General features: G+C 36.6%; 2 protein-coding genes across 11 annotated transcripts in view; one reads left to right on the forward strand and one right to left on the reverse strand.

The window, feature by feature from the left end:
* SLC4A7 (solute carrier family 4 member 7) overlaps window positions 1-23,733 on the forward strand; it is a 120,627-nt gene that overhangs the window by 21,039 nt on the left and 75,855 nt on the right. The gene's annotated exons all lie outside the window — the stretch shown is intronic.
* Window positions 3,497-4,149, reverse strand: LOC122730141 (ADP-ribosylation factor-like protein 1). Its single transcript, XM_043969387.1, has one exon. It carries the CDS (start codon window positions 4,146-4,148, stop codon window positions 3,603-3,605), a length of 546 nt encoding a protein of 181 aa, XP_043825322.1. The 5' UTR covers window position 4,149; the 3' UTR covers window positions 3,497-3,602.

Below are 23,733 nucleotides of genomic sequence, written 5' to 3' on the forward strand. Positions count from 1 at the left end.
TGAAAGTTGTTTACCTTTATGATGTTGTAAATTGTTCTCCTGGTTCTGCTCATTTCACTGCATCAGTTCATACAAGTAAGTCTTCCCAGGTTTCTGTGAAACAGTGCATTTCATCATTTTTTATGGCACAATAAGATTTCATTCCATTCATTTAAGTCATATTTTGTTCAGCAATTCCCCATTTGATTGGCATACCTTTAATTTATGGTTCTTTCTCAGTATAAAAAGAGTTGCCATAAATGGTTTTGTACATATAGATTCTTCTTTCTTTGATCTCTTTAGGGAATAGACCTATGTTAGTAGTGTTTTTGGGAAAAATCAATTGAATTGGTAAAGGCAAACTTGATTTCTGATTTTCTGTTCTGTCTCTGGTAATTAGAATTTAGGTGAAGAAATAGTTTAAGTTTTACTGTAAATGTATACTCAATCAAAGTTGTGTGGGAGAGAATTTTTAAAAACCTAGTAAATCATATAGCAAAGAGGAAAATTAAAAAAAAATTATTTTCAGTCCAGGATAATGATTTTTTTTTACCCCGAAACGGAAAGTTAGAATTTGTGTAGTTAAAAGGGAAATAAAGTCATAAATGGGACCCTCAAAGGATGTGATACCAGAGGAATTAGTTTGAGAGTTCTTAACTCCCTTAAAGTAGTTCAAGTCCTCTAGGGTGTGTGTGTGTGTGTGTGTGTGTGTGTGTGTGTGTGTGTGTGTGTGTGTGTGTGTGTGTGTGTGTGTGTGTGTTTGTTTTGTTTAGTTTTAGGCGGGGTAGTGAGGGTTAAGTGACTTGCCCAGGTCACATAGCTAGTAAGTGTCAAGTGTCTAAGGCTGCATTTGAACTCAGGTCCTCCTGAATGCAGGGCTGGTGCTTCATCTACTGTACCACCTAGCTGCCCTAGTCCTCTAGGATTAAATGAAATACTTTTTAGAACAATCAATGAATTTACAAATGTGAGAGTATAGAACCACTGTCACTATTCTTTGATAAATTCTGGAGAAAAGAGAAGCTCCCAAGATGAAAAATGGTCAAAGATTTGATTTTAAATAAAAGGAGAATCCTAGAAACTATAGACTGAGTTTGATGTTGATATCCTGGAAAATTCTGTAATAGATTTTTTTTTTTGATATGATTAGTAAGGAAAGTAGTAATCACTAGAAGCCATTGGGGGTTTATTAAAGACACATGATGATGTGTCTATACTAACTTTATTCATTTAATTTTGTGCTTGGGTTATTAGATTGTAGATGCAGGGAGGATGTTATAAATAGTAAACGTATATTAAGTATCTCCTATGTGTTAGGCAATGTGGTAAGTCTTGGGGTTATAAATATTTGAGGGTGGGGAGAAGGGGTGGGAGGTCGGGATAGGGAGAGAGAGACAATTCTTGCTCTCAAGAGTTCTCACGAAAAAGTACCTGAAAAGCAGATAGAAGGAGGGAGGTGCCACATGGGAGCATAATGGAAAAAATCTGACTTTGGCTCCTTATTTAATTGTAGGTTTTGAAGTTTGTGGGCCGACTCTCCAATAGGAGGGACATAGGGTATTGATGGAATCTTTTTTTTTTTTTTGGTGGGGCAATGAGGGTTAAGTGACTTGCCCAGGGTCACACAGCTACTAAGTGTCAAGTGTCTGAGGTCAGATTTGAACTCAGGGTCCTCCTGAATCTAGGGCTGGTGCTTTATCCACTGCACCACCTCGCTACCCGTGTGTGTGTGTGTGTGTGTGTGTGTGTGTGTGTGTGTGTGTGTTTTGATGGGATTTTGCAGGATAATGAAGAAATTTGGATTTTTAGGGAAGCATTTGAAATAATAGGCAACAGAATAAAGATTCAGAATATTGGTTCATCTTTTAAGCCAGCCAATACTAACAAGATGAAAACTAATAGGAATAAGTGGAAAATCCTAAGCTTAGTTTGAAACCATCAACAGCATAGGGACAGGATAGAAGAAACCTGGTTTACCAGCCCTTCATATGAAGATGACTGAATGTGTTATTAATTTGATTATAAATCAGTGATATGATTTAACAAGCCAAAAAAGCAATAAAAATTGAACCTGAATCAATAATTCTATTCTCCAGAACAACTGGTGAGACCACAATTTGGTCTGGTTCTCTTTTCTGAGCAGTCAGCAAGCATTTATTAAGCATTTGCTGCATGCCAGGCAATATGAAAAGAGCTGGGGATACAAAGAAAGATAAAAGCAATCCCTGCCTTCCAGAAGCTCCCATTCTAAAGGTTGAGACAGCTTGCTAATAACTGTACATTCAGGGTCTATACATAGTGCCAATAAAGTGAAGGCATTAGCAGTAGGGGAGACTAGGAAAGGTTCAAATTCCAGAAGGTGGAATTTTAGTTGAGTCTTGAAGGGAGCCAGGAGGGCTACCATAGCACAGTGACTGGCAGATGGTAGGCACTTCATAAATGCTTCTTGATCTTAGTGAAGATGAAGAGGGAGAGCATTTTGGGCTACAACTAGTGAAAATGCTAGGAGTCTGGCCATGGAGTGTCATATGCAAGGAAGCTGGTATTGTTGGATGTTTGAGAATGTGGAGGGGGCTAAAGAACAAGAAACCCGGAAAGGTAGAAAGGAAAGATCAGGTTGTGGAGGACTTTAAATGTCAAGAGAGGACCTTCTGTTTGATTCTGGAGGTGATAAGGAGTTAACTGGAATTTATGGAGTCAGGGAGGAGTGGCATAATCAGACTTTACCCTTGAGAAAAGTCACTTTGGAAGCTGAATGTAGGATTGTTTGAAGTGGGGAGAGGCTAGAGTCAAGGAGAGACCAGTATGAAGACTGTTGAAATAGTTGTCTAGATATGAGATGATTAAGGGGCTGCACTAGGGATTGGTGACTGTCCATGAGAGATAGGGATGTAGAAATGTTAGACATGACAAGCCTTAGCTACAGATTGGAAATTTGGTAAGTGTGAGAGGAATTGAGGAGAGGATTTTGAGAAAGGAATGTAAGATGCTAAGGTTGGGAGAAAAGATAATGGGCTCCTTTGGACCGGTTGAAATTAGATGCTTCTAGTTCATTTTGAATAAAAAGGTAAGTTCACTAGCCTACCACCCAGGCTGCCTTGTCATGTGCCTTGCTCCTACCTGGACCAGAACGCTATATCCTAGACTTCCAGAATCCACACCTTTAGTTCCTGGGAAAATTCATCTGCTCATCTTTGGAGTTATGTCCCCAAGGAGAGGCATCTCCGCAGATGAGAACTTCTTTTTTTTGTTGTTTGTTGTTTGTTGTTTGTTTTTTCTACCATGACAGGATATTTATTAGTGTTTACAATAAACAAGCTACAGCCACTAATTCCAAAATTAAGTTTTGATTCCAACAAGGATGCATTTTTCAAAAGGACCATACCTGGCTAGAAATTCCATACAAATGAACAGACAACCACCTTGACAAAACGGGAAAGCAAGAAAAGACATTCAGTTGGTTCAATCAAGATAAGATATCCCTTGAACAAAAACTTTTTTTTCTATCTTAGGAGTGTTTCAGCCAGTCCAGTATAGGCCAGGAATTGTATTACCATTTGGTAGCGTGTGGTTCTTGTGACTGTTCCTGAAGGGATGTCTGATGTTGCCTTCATCATGTGAGGCTACTGCCGGCTCTTTAATGTTTCTACCAGCCATTCCATTGCCTCATCAAAGCCAGTGCCTTTAGTTGCTGATGTTTTGAAAATCTGCCATTTTCGGTCCTTCAAGGCAGGGAGCCCGAGTGAATTTGCCATCTCTGTGGGGGTCATGGCCTGTTCCATGTCCTGTTTGTTTGCAGACACCACTAAAATTGCTTTTCTTAGCTCTTCCTCCTCCAACATGGCAACTAACTCTGACTTGGACACTCCAGTTCGGTCTCGATCACAGCTGTCTACAACATAAATGACTGCATCTGTGTTTGAATAATAACACCGCCAGTATGGCCTGATACTTGTCTGTCCTCCTAAATCCCAGACTTGAAATTTAAGGTTTTTGTATGTTACCATCTCGACATTGAAACCAATGGTGGGAATAGTAGTAACAACTTCTCCAACTTGTAATCTGTACAAGATGGTTGTTTTTCCAGCTCCATCTAATCCCAAAATTAAAATCTTCATCTCCCGTGTTCCAAACAGACTGGAAAAAATAGTTGAGAAAAAGCCACTCATGGCTGCGCTGGCTCCCCGCTGCTCAGTGTGCGGCCCCCGAGTCCTATAATGCCTTCTCTGGCCTCAGAGTCGCCGCGGCTGATCGGCCTCCTCGGGCTCCACGACCCCAGCACCGGCCCCGGCCCGGCAGAGTGTCCTTTGCAGATGAGAACTTCTTAAGGGTAAACTTGGCTAGCCCCCAACAATACAATTTTTCCCACCTAGCCATGCAGCGAAGCCATTTTGTCATTTGCCCTGCCACCCCACGTTTTCTCCTGCCTCACTTTGAAGCCATTCCTCTGGGTGCGGTCATCAGATCAGTTAGTACCACTGCTTTAGCTGCTTTAGCGAAGGGTTTGTTGACTGTGTGCCTCCATCTCTCCATCACCACTAGCACTTGGGGTTGTCTCCCTCCATCACAGCATAAGCTGATGGAGTGCAAGGACCTTCTGTGTCTCTTTGTGTTTGTGTTCCTTAACGTACTACCTGGCATATAGGAGGTACTTAATCATTTTTTTTTAATTTAGGAGTTCATTATATATTAGCTCGGTTGAGCGGGGCTGCTAACAATCCAAGTGTTCATTTCATATATGAGCACTTAGCTTTGGACTTCAAGACCATATACTGTATTATCTTGTAGTATATTCTTTTTTTTTTTTTTACATATAAGGTATTTTATTTTTTCCGTTACATGTAAAGATAGTTCTCAACTTTTGTTTATACAAGCTTTACAATTTCAGGTTTTTCTCCCCCCTCCCCTAGACAGCAGGTAATCTGATATAGGTTATATCTATATATCTATATGCATATACATATAGATATATATATATACACACACATACATATACACATAATAACATTAATCCTATTTCTGCATTAGTCCTGTTACAAGAGAAAAAATCAGAGCAGTGATGCAAAACCTCAAGAAAAAAAAAAACAACAGCACCCAAAACAAAAGAAATAGTATGGTTCAATCAGCATCTATACTCCACAGTTCTTTCTTTTTTTTTTTTTTTCTTGGATTTGGAGATCCTCTTCTATCATGAGTTCCCTGGAACTCTTCTGTACCATTGCATTGGTGAGAAGAATCTAGTCCATCATAGTAGGTCAACACTCAATGTTGATGATACCGTGTACAATGTTCTTCTGGTTCTGCTCATCTCACTCATCATCAGCTCATGTAGGACCCTCCAGGTTTCTCCGAACTCCTCCTGCTCATCATTTCTTACAGCACAATAGTATTCCATTGTATTCATATACCACAACTTGTCCAGCCATTCCTCAATTGATGGGCACCCCCTCAACTTCCAATTCCTTGCTACCTATAGTATATTCTTATGGATCACAAGGTAAGTGATCTTAGTGAGGATATATAATTGTTTCAGTGTGTTCCATCACAACAGTTTGGGGTGGAGGGTTAGGGAGGAGTAAAAAAGCATGTCATTCCAATCAAGAATCAAAATTGTCATGGCTAATATTGGAAATGTTTTGTGTGATTTCACAATATAATGTGTGCTTTCATATTGCTTACCTTCTGAATGAATGGGAAGGGAAAAAATTTGGAACTTAAAAAAAAGAATCAATAGTGTTATCCTTATACTGGAAGGAAAGCCTTTATTTAAAAAAATGTATTGCAAGTTAGAAATGTTCTCATATTGTATGAAGAATGCTGTTTAAGCCTAACCAGTTGTTTTTTCACCAGTTGCACTTTACACAACTGACCATGTAAATGAGTTTATTTTAAGCAATTAAAAATTACATCTTAGCAAAACATAAATATGAAAAATATTTTCTTAAGAAATTGGAGGATGTTAAACAATGACCTGTAATTTATATGTAATGACTTAAAGGGACATCAAGTCCCTTACCCTCTGAGTTTATTTTAAATGAGCTTTGCGTATCTATCTTGTACATACGTGAAAGTCGAGGGGTAAAGGGAGCTTGAATAGTCATTTTTCTAATCTTCACAGGCTATTGCCTGTGAACAACTTTATAGGATGACATTGTTAGTTAGGTTAACTCTTGTAAACCATAGCTCCCCCACCCCCCACAGCCTTCTGTTTTGTCACTATTGTGATTTTTCATTAAAAAACCTGTTGTAAATTTTTTATTATAATATCAAAACCATTTTTGGTATAAATTTGCAGATGCTTGAACAGCGTTATTATTCAAGTATTGTTACATTGTGTTTAAACAAATACTTCACATTTATCTTTCATTGGTGGAAAATATATAGTTGTATTTATATGTTCTTAAAATGGGTACATGCTTTACACATAAAGGGTGATAACCATAAGAAAATTAAGAGAGCATGGAATAGTTTATCTGTCAGATTTATGGATGGAGGAAGAATTTAGGACCAAAGAAGATATAGAGAGCAATACATAATATAAAATAAATAATTTTGATTATATAAAATTAAGAAGTTTTTGCATAAACAGAACTAATGTAACCAAGATTATAAGGGAAGCAGAAAACTGGGAAAGAATTCTTGAAACTAGTATCTTTGATAAAGGCCTCATTTCTCAAATATATAGAGAACTGAGTCAAATTTTTAAAAATACAATTCATTCGACAATTGACAAATGGTCAGATGATATGAATAGGCAGTTTTCAGACAAAAAAATCAAAGCTCTCTGTAATCATATGAAAAAATGCTCTAGATCACTATTGATCAGAGAAATGCAAATTAAAACAGCTCTGAGGTATCACTACACACTTATCAGAATGGCAAATATAACAAAAAAGGAAAATATTGGATGTTGGAGGGGATGTGGGAAAACTGGGACACTAATCCACTGTTGGTAGAGTTGTGAACTGATCCAACCATTCTGGAGAGCATTTTGAAACTGTGCTCAAAGGGCTATAAAACTGTGCATACCCTTTGCTGTAGCAATACCACTGCTAGGTTTATATCCCAAAGACATCCCAAAAAAGAGAATAAGGCCTATTTGTACAAAAATATTTATAGCAGCTTTTTTTTGGTGATGGTTAAGAATTGGAAATCAGAGGAATGCCTATCAATTAGAGAATGGCTAAACAAGCTGTGGTATACGATGGTGATGGATTATTATTGTGCTAGCCAAAATGACAAGCAGAATGATTTCAGAAAGGCCTACAAAGACTTGTATGAACTGATGTATAGTGAAGTGAGCAGAACCAGGAGAATGTTGTACACAGAGATAGCAATGTTGTTTGATGAAAAACTGTGAATAACTTAACTATTCTCAGTATTACAATGATCCAAGATGGTCCCAAAGGACTAATGATGAAGCATACTCTCTACCTCCAAAGAAAGAACTGATGTTGATTGAACACAGACTGAAGCATGCTGTTTTTCACTTTAATTTTTTTATTCAAATTTTCTTACACAAAATGACTAATATGGTAATACTTTACATGTTTAACCTATATCTGATTGCTTACTGCCTCAGGGAGGGGGAAGGGGAGTGAGAGGAGGAGGGATAAAATTTGGAATTCAAGATTTTAAATAAAAATGTTTATTATTAAAAAATAAATGCATGTTCTTGGACATTTTTTTCTGTGCTATTAAAATGTAGTGATAATAGATTTTTTGTATAGTGAATCAAATGACATTTAAATGATAGTTATTGGTACTTAAGTTGCTTTTTAGTCAGCTTTTCACATTTTTGAAAATCCTCTATACCAGATATAATTCATAGGACTTATTTGTAAGCATTTGCAAGTTCATGTTTCTATGAAAAACCTCCTGTAAGAACCCAAACGAAAGTCTGGGCTTTCTAAGCTCATGTGTTGTTTCACAAAGGGAAACGCGAAATCATTGCCTAAAGAAGAGATGGTTTGAAAGTTTTCTAGGGAATAATGTCGGGCTGTAATATCAGTTGGCATTTCATTTGATTATCACAACTGCAGATGTTGCTATGTAAATCTTGATTCCAGATTGAAAGTCTTCAGTGCTTTGTGTTCAGTCAGTAACTTTCCTCCTTTTTTATAGTGATTGTAGCGTGTGCCTTTTAAAAAATACACAGTGTTGAAGATAATAAAGATCAGTTAAAAATGAAAAAAAGGATACTTTTAGTCTCTCAGGTCCTTTGAGAAGTTGCAGCTGTAGATGTTTCTACTTTGCACATGAAGGTCGTAGATATTTTTTTCTTGCCAAAGTTGTCAGGGTCATAAGTAGAGTCCTGAAAGCTAATATAAATGGAAAGTTAGGCTTTGTGCCAATTAAAAGGCACTTTAAAGCAGCATTCCAGTTTTGATTCACTGAATGCATTTCATTGGTGCATATTACTACAAGATTGATTAGGAACAAGAAGTAGTTAATTTGTTGAATTAAAGAATTATTTGCTTCATTAAAAATAAAGAGCAGTGTTGTTTTTTTGTAGTTTCCATAAGGATGTAATATTAACAGTAGGCGCTTATAGAAAAAGTCTACTTCCTGTAATTTGTTTGGGTATTTACATTTTCTGTGAATTATGCTTGATGTTTATTTTTGCCTACTCTTAACAAATTGTTATAGAAATACTTTTGTAGAGTTAAGTATACTTAGTTGTAATGCAAAATCGTGGAATAGAAAGATAATTAATACTTAATGATTTTTAATGGTAGTTTAACAAAATTAGAGTAAATAAACTGTTCAAATGAAGACACACTCAGTTTTTCATACTATTGACCCTGGTGTTGAACTAGCATAAATAAATTTGGTTCAGTTTTGAAAGGAGAAAAGCTAAAGTACACTGACTTAATGATGTAGAAAACTTTTCCCTTAGAATTATTTAATCTTATAATTCAGTTTTCTGCTAATATTTTAAAAAGTTTTAAAACAGAAACTACATTGTCAATGTCCTTTTTTGGTATTGTGAATTGGAATTGAAGAAAGGCAAGTGTTTCCGATACCTGCTTTTCTCTGATCCTGTCTGTGTTGTAGTTATTGGCTTGTAAGATTAAGAAGCCTTAGAAGAAAGTGATTGGCTGTAGAATAAAGAGCAACTTAGTAGTGTTCATCTCTGTAAAGCCCAGTGACCTCAATCAGACATGTCCTCGGAGGATCTGGGATATTCAGGAGACTCACTACACTACTGTGTTAAAAATAAGGACGGTCTTCATATCTTACTATGGAGAGAGTCTCCCTGGAGAAGAAGCAACCTGTATGTACATAGCTTGGGGAGGGCTTGGGCAGGGGAATGCCTTGATTTTCTTTTCTTTTCTTTTTCCTTCTCTTTCCTAAGCATATCTTTGAATGTTTAATACTAAAAAAGTGGAGAAAAAGCCAGGACTCTCAGTGCTGCTGACCCAGAATGGTATCATGCTTTGTGTCCTTGGCTGTGCCAAGTAATCTCCAGAAAAATGAATCAATCTTGTATCTAGTAAACAATGTTTGTAGCATTTTTAGCAGACTGTAAAATTAGTAAGGACTAATTAGAACTTAGATTAGAACTTTGTTCAAAATGGTACAGAAAAGCTAATCCTAAGACTAGGTTTTGAAGTTAATTTGATTGGTCTTTGCTAATCCATGTAGCCCACATGATTTTAGTCATTAGGGGCCTTAGGGGCCCCCCAAATCAATTTTCTATTACTGTAGAATTCACCTGCTGGCTTTGTGTAATTCAAAAAGTGAATTTGTGATGGGGAGGATTTCTTGAACTACTTTGTTAAACTGAATTTTGGGATCTTTAAGATGCTGAAAGTATAGTGTTTAGTATATTTAGTTTATTAGTATATGACTTGTTATAGTGAAAAAAACCTATAGAATTGTATTTTTAAAAAAATAAGGCATATGCTTTAGAAAACCCTTGCTTTTTCTCATTTTAACTAGTTTCATACCGCCCTTACTTGAGTATTTGTGTGAGGTTAACCATGAAAGTGTTTAGCTGTCAGGTATGGAGATTTCTTCTACCTATTTTTAGTATTCTGTTTATATGCCCAGTATTATAAGAATGAAAAAGAAAAGCACCTTCTCTAGTTCCAAGTTTAAAAATAACCATAACATACTGTTAACAGATTGATATGTGAACTTATCCTTAAATAAGTAATGCAGTTAAAATTGGGGACGAGAATTCCCATTGTTGTTTCTAAATAGGTTTTTAAAGAGAAATTAATTGCATTGTAATTAAATAAAGGACACATACAGTTTTCACTTTGGTAAGACTAGAAATACAAAGTATTTTCCTCTACTCTGGTTCCTTCCATTCTTTTCCTGGAAGAATAAAATAATTTCAAGTTAAATATTTTGTACTATAGCCATGTGTCTAATTCTTCAGCCTCGTATGATTATTGATTTATTTTTGTATTCTAATGCACCAGTGGAGTCTAAGTTTAGCTAATTGGTGCCCTGGGTAAGAGTGTTGGACTTTGGAGTCTTAAGGTTTGAATACAAATCCTGCCTCAGACATTATTAGTTGCATGATGCTTGGCAGGACCCAACCTCTCTGTCTCAGTTTCTTTCCCTAGGGTTGTTGTGAGGATCAAATGAGATAACATATAAAGCATTTGCAAACCTTAAAGAGCTGTATAAGTGCTGTTCAATTGTTTTTCAGTCATGTCCAACTCTTTGTGACCCCATTTGGCATTTTCCTGGCAATGATACTGGAATAGTTTGCCATTCGTTCTCCAAATCATTTTACAGATGAGGAAAATGAGGCCAACAGGGTTAAGTGACCTATCCAGGGTCACATAGCTAGTTAAGTATCTGAGGCCAGTTTTGAATTCAGGTAGATGAGCCATCTTGACTCTTGGCCCAGCACTGTATCCAACTGTGCCACCTAGTTGCCCCTATAAATGTCAGCTATTATTATCACGCTGGGTAATGCATCCCATCTCTACCTGTCCATGCTGCTTAACCTATCCATCTTTTCCCATAAAGTTGCTGCAGGGCTTCTCCTTGCTTTCTTGCAACCAGTGAGGGTTTAGGCTGTCTAGTTCACTACATGATTGGCCTATCTTTTTTCCTAGATGTGCATTTTTCTCATGTCTTTGGTGTTGCACCTGCTGTGTCCCAAGTCTTGTGCTAGGCTCTGAGGACATCGATATAAAAACAAGACACTTGACTCTCCTTGAGAGTCCGGTACATTCGACTCAAAGAAACCAGAGAAAAGATTTTGACTTGGCCAGAGTTGGTTCCATTGACCAGTAGAACCTGGGGAAGAAACCAGGTCTTCTGACCCCTACACTGTGGTGTTGATATGACTTTTTTGTAGACTCTGCTACATGAAGCTAATCAGTGCACAGTATATTTTTGCCCTTTTCAAAAGACTTAATGCATAATTTAAAACAATTCTTATAGCTTGTAAATGTTTTTATATTTGTGAAATTAAAAAAATCTGGTTTATTTAAGGTCAAGTCCTCATTTAGAAATGCACTTCTTAATTATGATAGTTTTAACATATTTTAATTTTTTATTCTAAACTTACCAAATAAACTGATAGATATAGAAAATACAGGATAAAAAGAGAGGTGTATGTGAATCTCTAAATCTTAAATATTTACACCTTTTTTCCTGTTAAGTATATAAGTTCAGTGTCTTTCCAAGTTACATGACATAGTTTTTATGGGGGAAAAATTTCTTTTTTGGGGGGACTGTCATAGGGCACTCATAGGCACAAATGTCTATGAAAGAAAGTTGGCACCTGCTCTGGAACTAGGAAACTAAGTGATGTCTTCAGAGTCACTTGGTCATTTCATTTGCTCATACATAAGAAGTGGTTATTGAGCCCAGGGCTTCCTGATTCTGAGGCTGGCTCTCTACTACCCTATACTGTCTCTCAAAAAACATGCATGTAGATAAATAAGGAAACTGCATGACAATCAGTATACACATAAGGTATATAGCAAATCAAAGTAATTTCAAGGAGGGTTTGAATAATCAGGGGAAGCAGGTGTCAGAAAAGGCCTTGTCCAGGAACTCGGTGAATATCAAGTACCTGCTACATGCCAGAAATGACCCCTGAAGGAGGCTGGGTATTTTATAAGGTAGAAGTGAGGAGGGGCAACATTCCAAATACTTTGACCCACATGCCCTAAAAGCACAAGTTGGGGCAGCAGAAATCCTGTATTTAGGGAACCCCGTGAACCAGTGAGAGTAGAGCAGCAAGTGAAGGCAGGGGGGGCAGTGGGATCTCCAGTGTGGAACCTGAGGCATTTGTATTTTAATGTATAAGTGAAATGAAGCTGCGAAAGATTTATTTCTATTGGAAGAATGACATTGAATTTACATTTTGGCCTCTTGGCCTCTCATTGGGGGTCATACTTAAGGCTCAGGTTGTGTTGCTAAATTATCATAGGAATAACTGCTGGATAAAGTCCTGAACTGCTCTCTTCTTTCACATTTGACTTTTTGTGATGTCTGTTTCTTATATTTTCCCCAGCTCCTAGCATAGTGCTTTGCTCATAGTAGGCATGTAGTAAATGCCTAAATTACTAGAATCATGAAATTGGAAGGGATCTTATCTGTTAAGCATCTGTTCCAGCCCTTAGATGAAGCGTGAATCTGTAGAGTACCATCAGCAACTGGTTGTGAAGCCTCTGCTTAAACTGCAGTGGTAGCAAATCTTTTGACAGCTCTAATTTCCAGGAAGGTTTTCTCTTTTTGAGATGAAATTTGTTTTCCTCAAATTTCAGTCTAACAAATATTAAATGTCTACTATGTACTAAAGCATAAAGATAGATTTTGGGATTACAGAGACATAAGCAAAGCAGTTATTATTTTTTATTATCATAACAGTCTTTTATCATAAAAGTATTTTATTATTTTTTAGTTACATGTAGATTGTTTTCATTCAACATTTGTTTTTATAACATTTCTAGTTCCAACTTTTTTCCCTCCTTCTCTTCCCTTCCTCCTCCCTAAGATAGAAAGCAATCTGATATAGGTTATATATGTACAATCATATTAAACATATTTTTTTTTGCATTAGTCATGTTGTGAAAGAAGAATTATAACAAAAGGGAAAAATCTCAAAAAACAAAAACAAAAAAGTAGAAAATGTATGGTTCAATTTGCATCCAGATTCCACAGTTCTTTTTTTCTGGATGTGGAGAGCATTTTCCATCATGAGTCCTTTGGAGTTATGTTGGTCCATTGTATTGCTGAGAAGAGTTAAGTCTGTCACAGTTGATCATCACACAGTATTGTTGATACTATGTATAGTGTTCTCCTGGTTCTGCTGACTTCACTCGGCATCAGTTCATGTAAGTCTTTCCAGGTTTTTCTGAAATCTGCCTGTTCATCGTTTATTACAGCACAATAGTATTCCATTACATTCATATACCACAACTTGTTTAGCCATTCCCCAGTGGATGGGCATCCCCATAATTTCCAATTCTTTGCCAGCACAAAAAGAGCAGCTACAAAGCAGTTCTTTTTCTAAAGGGTCATACATTCCAAAACATGGATACAGATTTGAAAAACAAACAGTTAATATGAGGAGGAAGACAATCCTGACAACTGGATGAATCAGGAAAGACCACCCTTTAGGAGGAGTGGACAAGAACTGAACCCTGAATAGAGATGAAAATTCTAAGCTTTGAATGGAAGCATGGGGCAACGGGAAGAACAGTCTGTCTGAAGAAATGGAGATGGAAAGCCAAACTGGGCAATGAGCCAAGAGTAGACCCCTTTGACTGGAGCATAGAGTGCATAAAGAGGGAAAGGTATGGAAATATAGGTGGGAAATGTGTTTTAGAGAGTTTTAAATATCCAGTTTGGGAGCTTGCATCAGCAGTGCTTACCCTGGGATCCCCAAGGAGTGTGTAGATTAAAGACAGACCAGGAATTTGGATGGGAAATTTGCATTTTTATTTTTACTAATTTCTAGTTGACTTCTAACATTTCCTTTGATTATAAATTAAAAAAAACCCAACAACCATTAATCCGAGGAGTCCATAGGCCTATCCAGACTGCCAGAGGGTTCTATGACCCTAAAAAGGTTAAGAATTCTTGACTAGAGGCAAGAGAGAAGTCAATGGAGATTTTTCAGCAAGGGCGTGGTGTCAGATGTATGCCTTAGAAGATTATTTTAGCAGTTGTGTGGGAGATGAGATCTGAGGGGGAGAGATTGGATGAAGGAGACTAACCAGGCAGTTAATGGTCTAGAGCAGAGGTGAGGAGGGTCTGACGGAGGACACTAGCCACTTGAGTACAGCAGAGCTGGTTTTAATAGCTGTGGTGGTAGGTAAAGGAACGAGACTTGACAGCTGATCTCATGGGTAGAAAATGTTTGAGTCAAAGGTGACTTTTAAGACTGATTTTTGAAAATGTTATGGTTATCAATTAAGGGGAAATGTAGGTGTGACTGAATTTATCCAACATGATCAGTGGGGATTTCTTTTGAAAAATTGCTTCTTCTAATCATTCTCTGCTTATGTATGAGATTGAATCACCATAATCAATCTATATTACTATAAAACACAGGACATATTTTTGTTTAGATACAGTAAAAAATTTCCTTTTTATCCTTGGCATAAGCCAAGATGAGGCCAGTAATAGGAATAGTTAATTCTTAAAGTGGATGATGTCCTATTTCAGAGGATAAAACTTAAGCCTTCTGGACATAAAGCTTTCTCCTCGTGCCTATGTGTGCATAGGAGTTAAATGATATGAAATTGGTTCCATTGACCAGTAGAACCTGGGGAAGAAACCAGGTCTTCTGACCACTACACTGCGATGTTGATATGACTTTTTTGTAGACTCTGCTACATGAAGCTAATCAGTGCACAGTATATTTGATGAAAAATTAAAAGCTTTTGGAGAATTATGATATAGTTAGAATCAAGGTGGTTTTGTCAATTTTCTTTTTCCAAATTATAATTTAAATAACATATTAACTGTATCCTTTTTGAAAATCAACATGTTCTATGTGGTATTTATTTATTTGACATTTTGTGCCAGTTGTACAAGTCAAAATATTGTCTGATTATTCTAGTTTTATAGTCCTAAGATGGGTGATTGCGACTTTTTTTTAAACTTGAGAGAATTTATAGAAATAGGGATGCCATCAGGGATATTGAACTAAATTCCCAACTGTGTATTTTTCTTTCATTAACTTTTTGCATGCTGTGTTTTATACCAGTAGATAAAAGCTCTTTCTGAAGGAGTTATAGAATGTTGAATTGGTTGAACAACTTAGAAATTTGGAAATATAGAATAAAATCCTCTACAGTGGGAGTGTCAAACATGTGGAACAAAATAAATAAAAGTATAATAGAAAACAGATAATATTAATATGTGGTTTTAAAAAAGTCAATATGTAGCCAAAGGTTTTAGTGGCCTATTTTCTATTTGAGTTTGACAAACATGGGCCCAGGGATGGCAAAACTCTATAGTGTCACTGGGAACCAGATTAAAATATCACCGGGAAATGTTGAACAGAATAAATAAAAATACAACATAGATAATGTTAATTTGTGGTTTTCTAAGTCACCAGGGATCTGTTTCTGTTTGTTTGGTACCACTGCTCTACAGTGTACCTAACAAGGGAACATTTTGCCTCTGCTTTAGCTCTTCTCTTGATGGGAGGCCTTGATTCTTACGCAGTTGGTTGTCTAATTCAAACAACTGAGACTTTTATTATATCATCTAGTTAATAGTTCAGGAAGAATGAGTGGCCTGTTGAAAAAGCTTTGCATTTTAACTAGGGGTGACTTTTAAATAGGTAATTTGATACTATTTTCAATTTACAAAGAAATATGTAGTGATCTTATGAGATAAGAAATCCCAAATTAGAAATATTTTTGTTAGAATCAGGAGGATAGGGAAATGGTTATTTTTTACCTAAGATATTTGGACAAACTTTGAAAGCATAAATAAGAAAGTCCTGAAATAGGTTCTAGATTGATAATTGCAGATACTTTTTTGTAGCTAATGTACAGGCTCTGATTTTTCTGTTCTTAATTTCTTTAGTAGCTGGCATTTATTTAGAAATATTTTCTGTGTTATCTCATTGGATTCTCCCCATTATCCTAGGAGATAGATGTTATTATTCCCATTTTTACAGATCAGGAAACTGGTCTAGAAGGGGTTAGGTGACTTGCTCAGGGTCACACAAATAAGGAAGTGTTCGAGGCAGGATTCCACTTTCAGGTCTTCCTGATCTTAGGTCCAATACTTTAACCTCTGTGCCACATACTGGCCTTTTGAGAGACCAGAAGAAATGGTATAGCACTAGGTTGATATCACATTAAATGTAAGTGACAGTTCAAATAGAAGAAAATTTTTTCTTTTTCTTTTTCTTTTTTTTTGTTAACAGAAAAAGTGCCATGAATATTTTGGGACCTCTTCAGTGTTTGATCTTGGAGGTATAATATTGAGTAGTAGCATCTTCAGGGCAGAAGATCTGAAGTTAGGCTTATAATTCCAATTTGTTTTCCAGAATTGGTTGGACCAATGTGTACCTCCGTCAATGAGATAATTGGTATTCTTGACTTTCTGCAGAGCTTCTAGCATTGGCTATTTCTGACTTTTGTTTTTTTTGTGAATTTGCTGGCAGCAGGTTGAGGTCTCAGAATTGTTTTATTTTGAATTACTCCTATTTGTGATACAGCACAGCCTTTGACTATGGTCATGGGAAGTACTAAGTTGTAGCATAGTTGGAGATTAGTAATGGGGTGGGGGCCGAGCCTTGCCATCACCTCTAGGATCAAATACAAAATCCTGTTTGGCTTGAAAGCCTTTCCTAACCTAGCTCCTTCCTGTCTTTCCAGGCTTCTTACATCTTATCTGTAAGTATTCTGTGACCCAGTGACCCTGGCCTCCTAGCTGTTCCTTTCAGGAGACACTCTATCTCCTTACTCTGCTTTGTCACTGTATATTTTCCATGCCTGTGTCATATTCTATGTGACTTTCCTCAAGTTCCAGCTAAAGTCCCATCTTCTACAAGAAGCATTTCCTAATCCTCCTTATCACCCACACCTTCCTTCTCTTAATGAGCTTTAATTTATCCAGTACAGTGTTGTTTTTATGTCTCCCCAGTTAGACTGTGAACTCCTTAAGAGAAGAGACTGCTTTACAGAGGGGAGGAAGGGGAGGGGTGGGTGGGGGGGCTCATGTTTTTTTTTCCTTTTTTGTATCTCAAGCTCTTAGTGCCTAGCACATAGTAGATTAATAAATATAGAGTGTCTTACACACTGCTACCAGATAAATCTTCCTAAAGCACTGTTCTGCTTAGTACTGTTCATGTTAACTAACTCTTGTCTAAAAGTTTTCCCTAGTTCTCTTTTCCTTTGTAGAGTAAAATCTGGATTCCTTATCTAGCATTCAGAAGTCATAATTTGACTCCAATCTTTCTTTCTGGAAGGTCATGCTTTTCTTAGTTGTTTTCCTGAGAATGGGACTAAATATGACACTGTTAAAATAATTAGGCTCATTTTAATCCTAGAGGTATTATAATGTCCCTTGAGATCCGCATTTTTTCCCTTTAGCTTTAAGGATTTAATTTTAGACAGAAGGTTATGGGTTCAGACACAGTAGTTCCACTTAGGGAAAATCCTAATGTTTTGGCAGAGGTTGTACTCTATGCCTACATTTTCCATCTCTAGTTATTCCCTGGCCTCTTTGTGGTTAAGGCAAAATTCAAATTTACTAGAAATGTTTGGGTAACAAAAAGCAGATTATGTTATATTGCCTGTGGATAGAAGCACTGGAAAGGAAAGCTGTGGAAACAACAGCCTTCTGCTCTGAGGTGCTTCTAGAGTTGATGTCCTTCCTCACTATCTGAGTTTTACCATCTCTTTTCCATTCTGCAGGCTGCTGGGGGATTGCTAGTTCTTGGCTCCCCTCTATGTAATATTCTGAGACAGTGCCACATTTTTATATAAATTCTTGAGGGATAGGACCTGATTCCATGTGGTTCTGATGGATGCAATTGAGAAGCATTCTTGTATAACAAAGGGGATTGCTTTTAAGGGAATGAAGATAATCAGTTGAGTCTCCCACCCTTATCTGTTTCGAGTTAGAAAGGACATCAGCTTCCATCTTGGTGGGATCCCCATATCCTACAACACACAAGTTATTATCCACACTCTTTTTGAAGATCTTTAGGGAAGAGGAACTTAGCGTCTTTTGAGGCAGCCCATTCCATTATTGGATCACTATATTTAATAGTAAGTTTTTCCTGACATCCAGTCTAAATTTGCTTTTCTGCAACTTCTTATTCCCTTGATTCTGCCCTCTGGACCCCCGCAAAACAAGTCAAATCCCACTTCCACATGACAGTCCTTCAGGGATGTGAAGGAAACAATTGGGTGTCTCCTGAGTTCCCCCTTTTTAGGGGCGATAAGTTCTTTTAGCTGACCTTGATTGTCTCTTCTGGCTATTCTCTAGCTTATCAATAGCTTTCTTAAATGGTGGTGCACAGAACTGAGCACATCACTCCAAAGGGGCCTGATGAAAGCAGAGTACAGAAGGGCTCTCACTTTTCCTTTTCTGGAAGTCATGACCCTTGTACACGGCTCAAAATCCCATTGGCTTTTTTCGATGTCCTAACACTGCTCACTAAGTTGAGTTTGCAGTTGATTAGAAACTCAAGGTTGGGGGCAGCTAGGTGGCGAAGTGAATAAAGCACTGGCCCTGGATTCAGGAGGACCTGAGTTCAAATCCAGCTGCAGAACTTGACACTTACTAGTTGTGTGACCCTGGCCAAGTCATTTAACCCTATTGCCCCACAAAAAAAAAAAGAAAGAAAGAAAAAAGAAACCCCATGTTTCTGTTCAGAAGCGATTGTCTCTTCCTGCTTCCCCAGTTGTATACTTGTGAAGAAGGTAATCTTTGTATACAAGTGTAAGACTTTCTGTGCCTGTTGAATTTCATCTTAATTTTTGTTGTTCAGTCATTTCACTTCTGTCTGACTCTTTGTGACTTCATTTTAGGTTTTCTTGGGAAAGATCTGGAGCAGATGGCATTTCCTTCTCTAGCTGATTTTACAGATAAAGAAACTGAGGCAAACAGGGTTAAGCGACTTGCGCAGATTCATACAAGATTTTGTTTAATGCTTCAGACTGTCAGAATTCTTTCAGACTCTAGCTTTGCCTTCCATTGTGTTAGTGCTCTTTCTCTATTTCTGTGTCTCTCAACTCTTTCATCTGGAGTTTTGATGAGCATATGTCTCCATCTGTGCTGATAAAAGTGTATACTTATAATCTTTGATAAGGACTGGGTTTTTCTATTTATTTAGTAGACTTGATTAGTTATGAGTAACATTTGGCTCTTATTGACCCTTTTCTTAAGAAGGAGCTTGTTCTTTCATCATACTTGATTCATTTAGGGAGATGTATAATGTGCTTGACTCTTCTTCTCCCCCCTTCCTCTGAGAAGTCGAAGTGAATGAGTCTTCCGGATCCTTTAGTTTATGCTACTTTTTCTTGTGCTATGGGTCAGAAGTTGATGCCTTAGACCTGGAGGTTTAATTGCTAAGATAATCAAGTTTCTTTCAGGTTTTAAAAAAATTTGGTGATGTATGTATAGTAATAGGAATGCTTTTCAGATTTCTTAAATTGACAGTGCTTTGATCATGAATCAATATTTTTGATATTTATTTTCACTCTAATTTGAGTTACATGTGTTTCTTTTTTTCAGTAAGTGGTAGAATGATAAATTTGAATGTATGAGTAGAATTTGTTTTCATGACAAGGCTGCTTTATTTCTGAATGATATATCTTTGTGTGCATTTAGAAATTCAGTATCTTCTGTTTGTAAATGCATTACTAGAATTGGGTTAGGATCAAGGGAGGACATTAGTAATCATTTATAGAAAGCTACACACATTCTATATGTCTGTTTTGCACTTCCCTTTAATAAAACAAATACAGATTAAAGGGCATGCTGGGAGAAGGATGCAGTGAGATTTAAAAAGGTTATAATGAAAATGTTAAAAGAGTGTCCTAAAGCAAGGAATCTTAACCTTTTTTGTGTGATGTGGGTCTCTTAGAATGTTTTTAAACTCATAAAATAAAATACATAGAATTACAAAAGAAACCATTTATATTGAAATAGTTATAAAGTATTTAAAAAATTCATAGACCCCAGATTAAAAACTTCATTTCTAAAGACAAAACACAGCAACACATTCCGTCCCTTCATTATGGAATGCTTTTGAGGGAAACAGTTTATCTTGTTTTTATTTCAGTTCACCAAGGTAATTTATACCATTCTGAGGGAATACTTATATCTAATATTGAAGTATATTATTTCAGATTTGGGAACTGACTTAAAAGTGACCAATTTAATGAATTATCCTTGTATGCCTAGTCTGTTAATCTCTTCTCCTGTAACGATTGGAATAACGCCACCTGCTGGAGACTTACTGTAGAAGAGTTCCGTCCATGAAGCAAAGGTCTTTGAGGGCAAGACCAGGAGTCTTTTCTTTGGCATCAGGAAGTGACGCGGGCTAGTGGGAGGAGGAAGGAAGAGACTGGCGCTCGGTCTCAGGCTCTTTTCCTTTGGACTCTGGTAGAGAGCGGAGCTAGAAATGTGCTCTCCCTTTAATAGATAGGAATCTAGGCCTTTCTCTCTCTCTTTACCAAATTCTTATTCTCCTTAATAAATGCTTAAAAGTCTAACTCTTGCTAAAGCTTATAATTTATTGGCGACCACTCATTAGATATTTTAGACAGACTAGCTAGAATTTTAGCCCTTAACACTCCCCTTCCTCTTAATAAATGCTTAGCTAGAGTTTTAGGTCCATGCTGGAAATATCATCTAGTTACCGATAAGTGCGTGGTAGGGTAAGAATAATAAGGACTATAATACTAAGTAATTACATGGTTTAGGCCATTTTAATTTTTAAAAATATTTTATTTTATCCCATTAAATTTTATTCCCAAATTTCATGTAAATACAAATTTTGACATCAAATTAAAAAAAAAAAACTTTCTGTTCCAAATTCTCTTCTTCCCTCCCACCTTTGCCCCAAAGAACTCAAGCAATTCAGTGTAAGCTATACATGAGCAGTCATGCAAAAACATTTCCATATTAGCCAAGTTGTGAAAGAAAACAGACAAACAAAACTTCAGATAAAGGAACTAACAAAAAAAATATGCTTCAATCTGTATTCACACACCATCAGTTCTCTCTGTAGATGGACTGCATTTTTCATAGGACCTTCAGAGTTGTCTTGGATCATTGCATTGCTGAAAATAAGCAAGTCATTCACAGCAGATCATCTTACAGTATTGCTGTTATTTTGTATACAGTACATTTCACATTGCATCAGCTCATAATAAACATAATTAAACATATTTCCACAGTAGTCATGTTGTGAGAGAAGAATCAGAACAAAAGAAAAAAATCACAAGAAGCAACAACAACAACAACGACAACAAAACAAACAAACAAAAATCCAACAAAAGTGAAATTAGTATGCTTCAATCGGCATTCAGACTCAATTATTTTTCTGAACGTGGAGAGCATTTTCCATCATGAGTCTTTTGATATTGTCTTGGATCATTTTATTGCTGAGAAGAGCTAAGTTTATCACAGTTGATCATCACACAATGTTGTTGATATTGTGTAAAGTGTTCTCTTGGTTCTGCTCATTTTTTATTTTTATATTTAGAATTTCATTTTCCCAAATCACATAAAATATAAATTTTGACGTCAATTAAAAAAAAATTGTGTTCCAAATTCTCTTTCTCCCCTCTCCCCCCAAGTACAGATAAAGGAACTAACAAAAAAAATTATGCTTCAATCTGTATTTAGATACCATCAGTTCTCTCTATGTAGATGGATTACATTTTTCACAAGATCTTCAGAGTTGTCTTGGATCATTGCATTGCTGAAAATAACCAAGTCATTCACAGCAGGTCATCTCACAGTATTGCTGTTATTTTGTATACAGTATATTTCACTTTGCATCAGCTAATGCAGGTCCTTTCAGGTCTTTTTGATAGCATCTTGCTTATCATTTTTTAAATAGTAAGTTACATTTACATAGTACTTTAAAGACAGATTACCTTACAATAAACCCACATGAGATTGATTATTGCAACAAGAGTAATAAGTAACATTTATATAGTACCTTATAATTGACAAAGAATTTTCTTTATAATAGGCCAGCAATATAAGTACCAGATGTTTTATTGTCATTAATCAATCATCATTATCATCAATCCATCCTCATTGTCATCAGTCTACTCCCATCTTCATCCAATCATCATCAATCCATCCATCCATCAGTCATCATCTTACCCTTGCCTCTGTTTCAAAAATTGTTTTTTCACAGTTACTATTGTTAACTGTTTCCCTCCATTCTGTTCCTTTCCCCATGATATTTACTCAATTTTCTATGTTTTTTTCACCCTACTCCTCCTCAAAAGTCATTTGCTTCTGACTGCCTCCTCCCCCAATCTGCCCTCCCTTCTTTCACCCCTCCCTCCTTATCCTCTTCCCTCCTTTCCTGCAGGGTTAGATAGATTACTCCACCCAACTGAGTGTGTATGCCATTCCCTCCTTGAGCCAACTTTGATGAGATTAAGGTCTTTGAGCCCAGTTCTGATAAGAGTAAGGCTCATTCACTCCAGTTTAGATAGACCTTTTAAGCCGTCTTTGGCTGGAAAATGATCTCAGCCCATTCTTTTGTGGCTTCTGCTGTTCCCGGAATTTTCCTATGGCATTATTCAGAAGTTTTTTGAAGCGAACTTGTCATGAGTTCCAAGAGCTTATTCAGTTTAGGCCATTTTAATAAATCAAGCCCTTAGAACCCAATGAAGTTTATGGCATTCAATGACTTTCCTTTGCTAAACTGTGGAAGCACCATCTCTTTGCTCTGTAATTCATGATTTTATCAGGACTTGTGTGATATTTATATATTGCCTTTCATTATTGTCTTTTTCCTCCTAGTAGTTCTAGGTCTGTCTATGGAAGTATTACTTACCAGAGAATGAGGAGATAGGATTAGTTGCTGTTGTTTTATTTGTTACCTGCCATAAGGCTGTTCTCACCTTTATTATTTCCTCCCCATATCTCCTGGATGGTTTTGTTAATGAGAGTGTACAAGATATGATAGCTTTAGTTTGGATGAATGTGCTTGAAAATAAGTCATTTTGGAATTTTTTGCTAAGCTTTTTGCCATTAGAACATTCATTTATTTATAGCCCTATGCCTAATGTGTATTCATGCCTATTCCTGAAGTTGGCATGGTTCCTGTTTGGAAGGTGATATGTCAGCTTAACTCATTCACACCTGTTTAACAAATGTGCCAAAAATGATCTGCAGGGATTCAAGGAAGGATAAAGATATTTGTGGTTTGTTCACCTGGAACTTTTAGCACCATGGATTGTTTCACTTAGCATCTGGGGAACTTCAAAATTTGCCAAATATCCAAATATGAGGCATTTGACTTAACCTTTATTAAAGTAAACCTATAGTAGCTAATATTATTATGATCTTATGTCAGTTAGGAAGGAGCTATATTTGAAAATTTATACTCTGCAGGGGATAGTTTTTCTTCTCCTTGGAAGAAGTTGGCAGTCACTTAACAGCTGAGCTTTTCCCTGATAATTAATGTAATATCCAACTGCTTGACTTTTTTAGTGTGGAGTCCAACAATCACTTCATCAATCAGCTATTAGTCATTAACTTTAAATTTATTTCAGTGTTGAAAAATAATTATGTAGTTTTTGCTGTGCTAAAATCTTT

The sequence above is a fragment of the Dromiciops gliroides genome, chromosome 5 (assembly GCF_019393635.1).
Source record: "Dromiciops gliroides isolate mDroGli1 chromosome 5, mDroGli1.pri, whole genome shotgun sequence".
Lineage (NCBI taxonomy): Eukaryota > Metazoa > Chordata > Mammalia > Microbiotheria > Microbiotheriidae > Dromiciops > Dromiciops gliroides.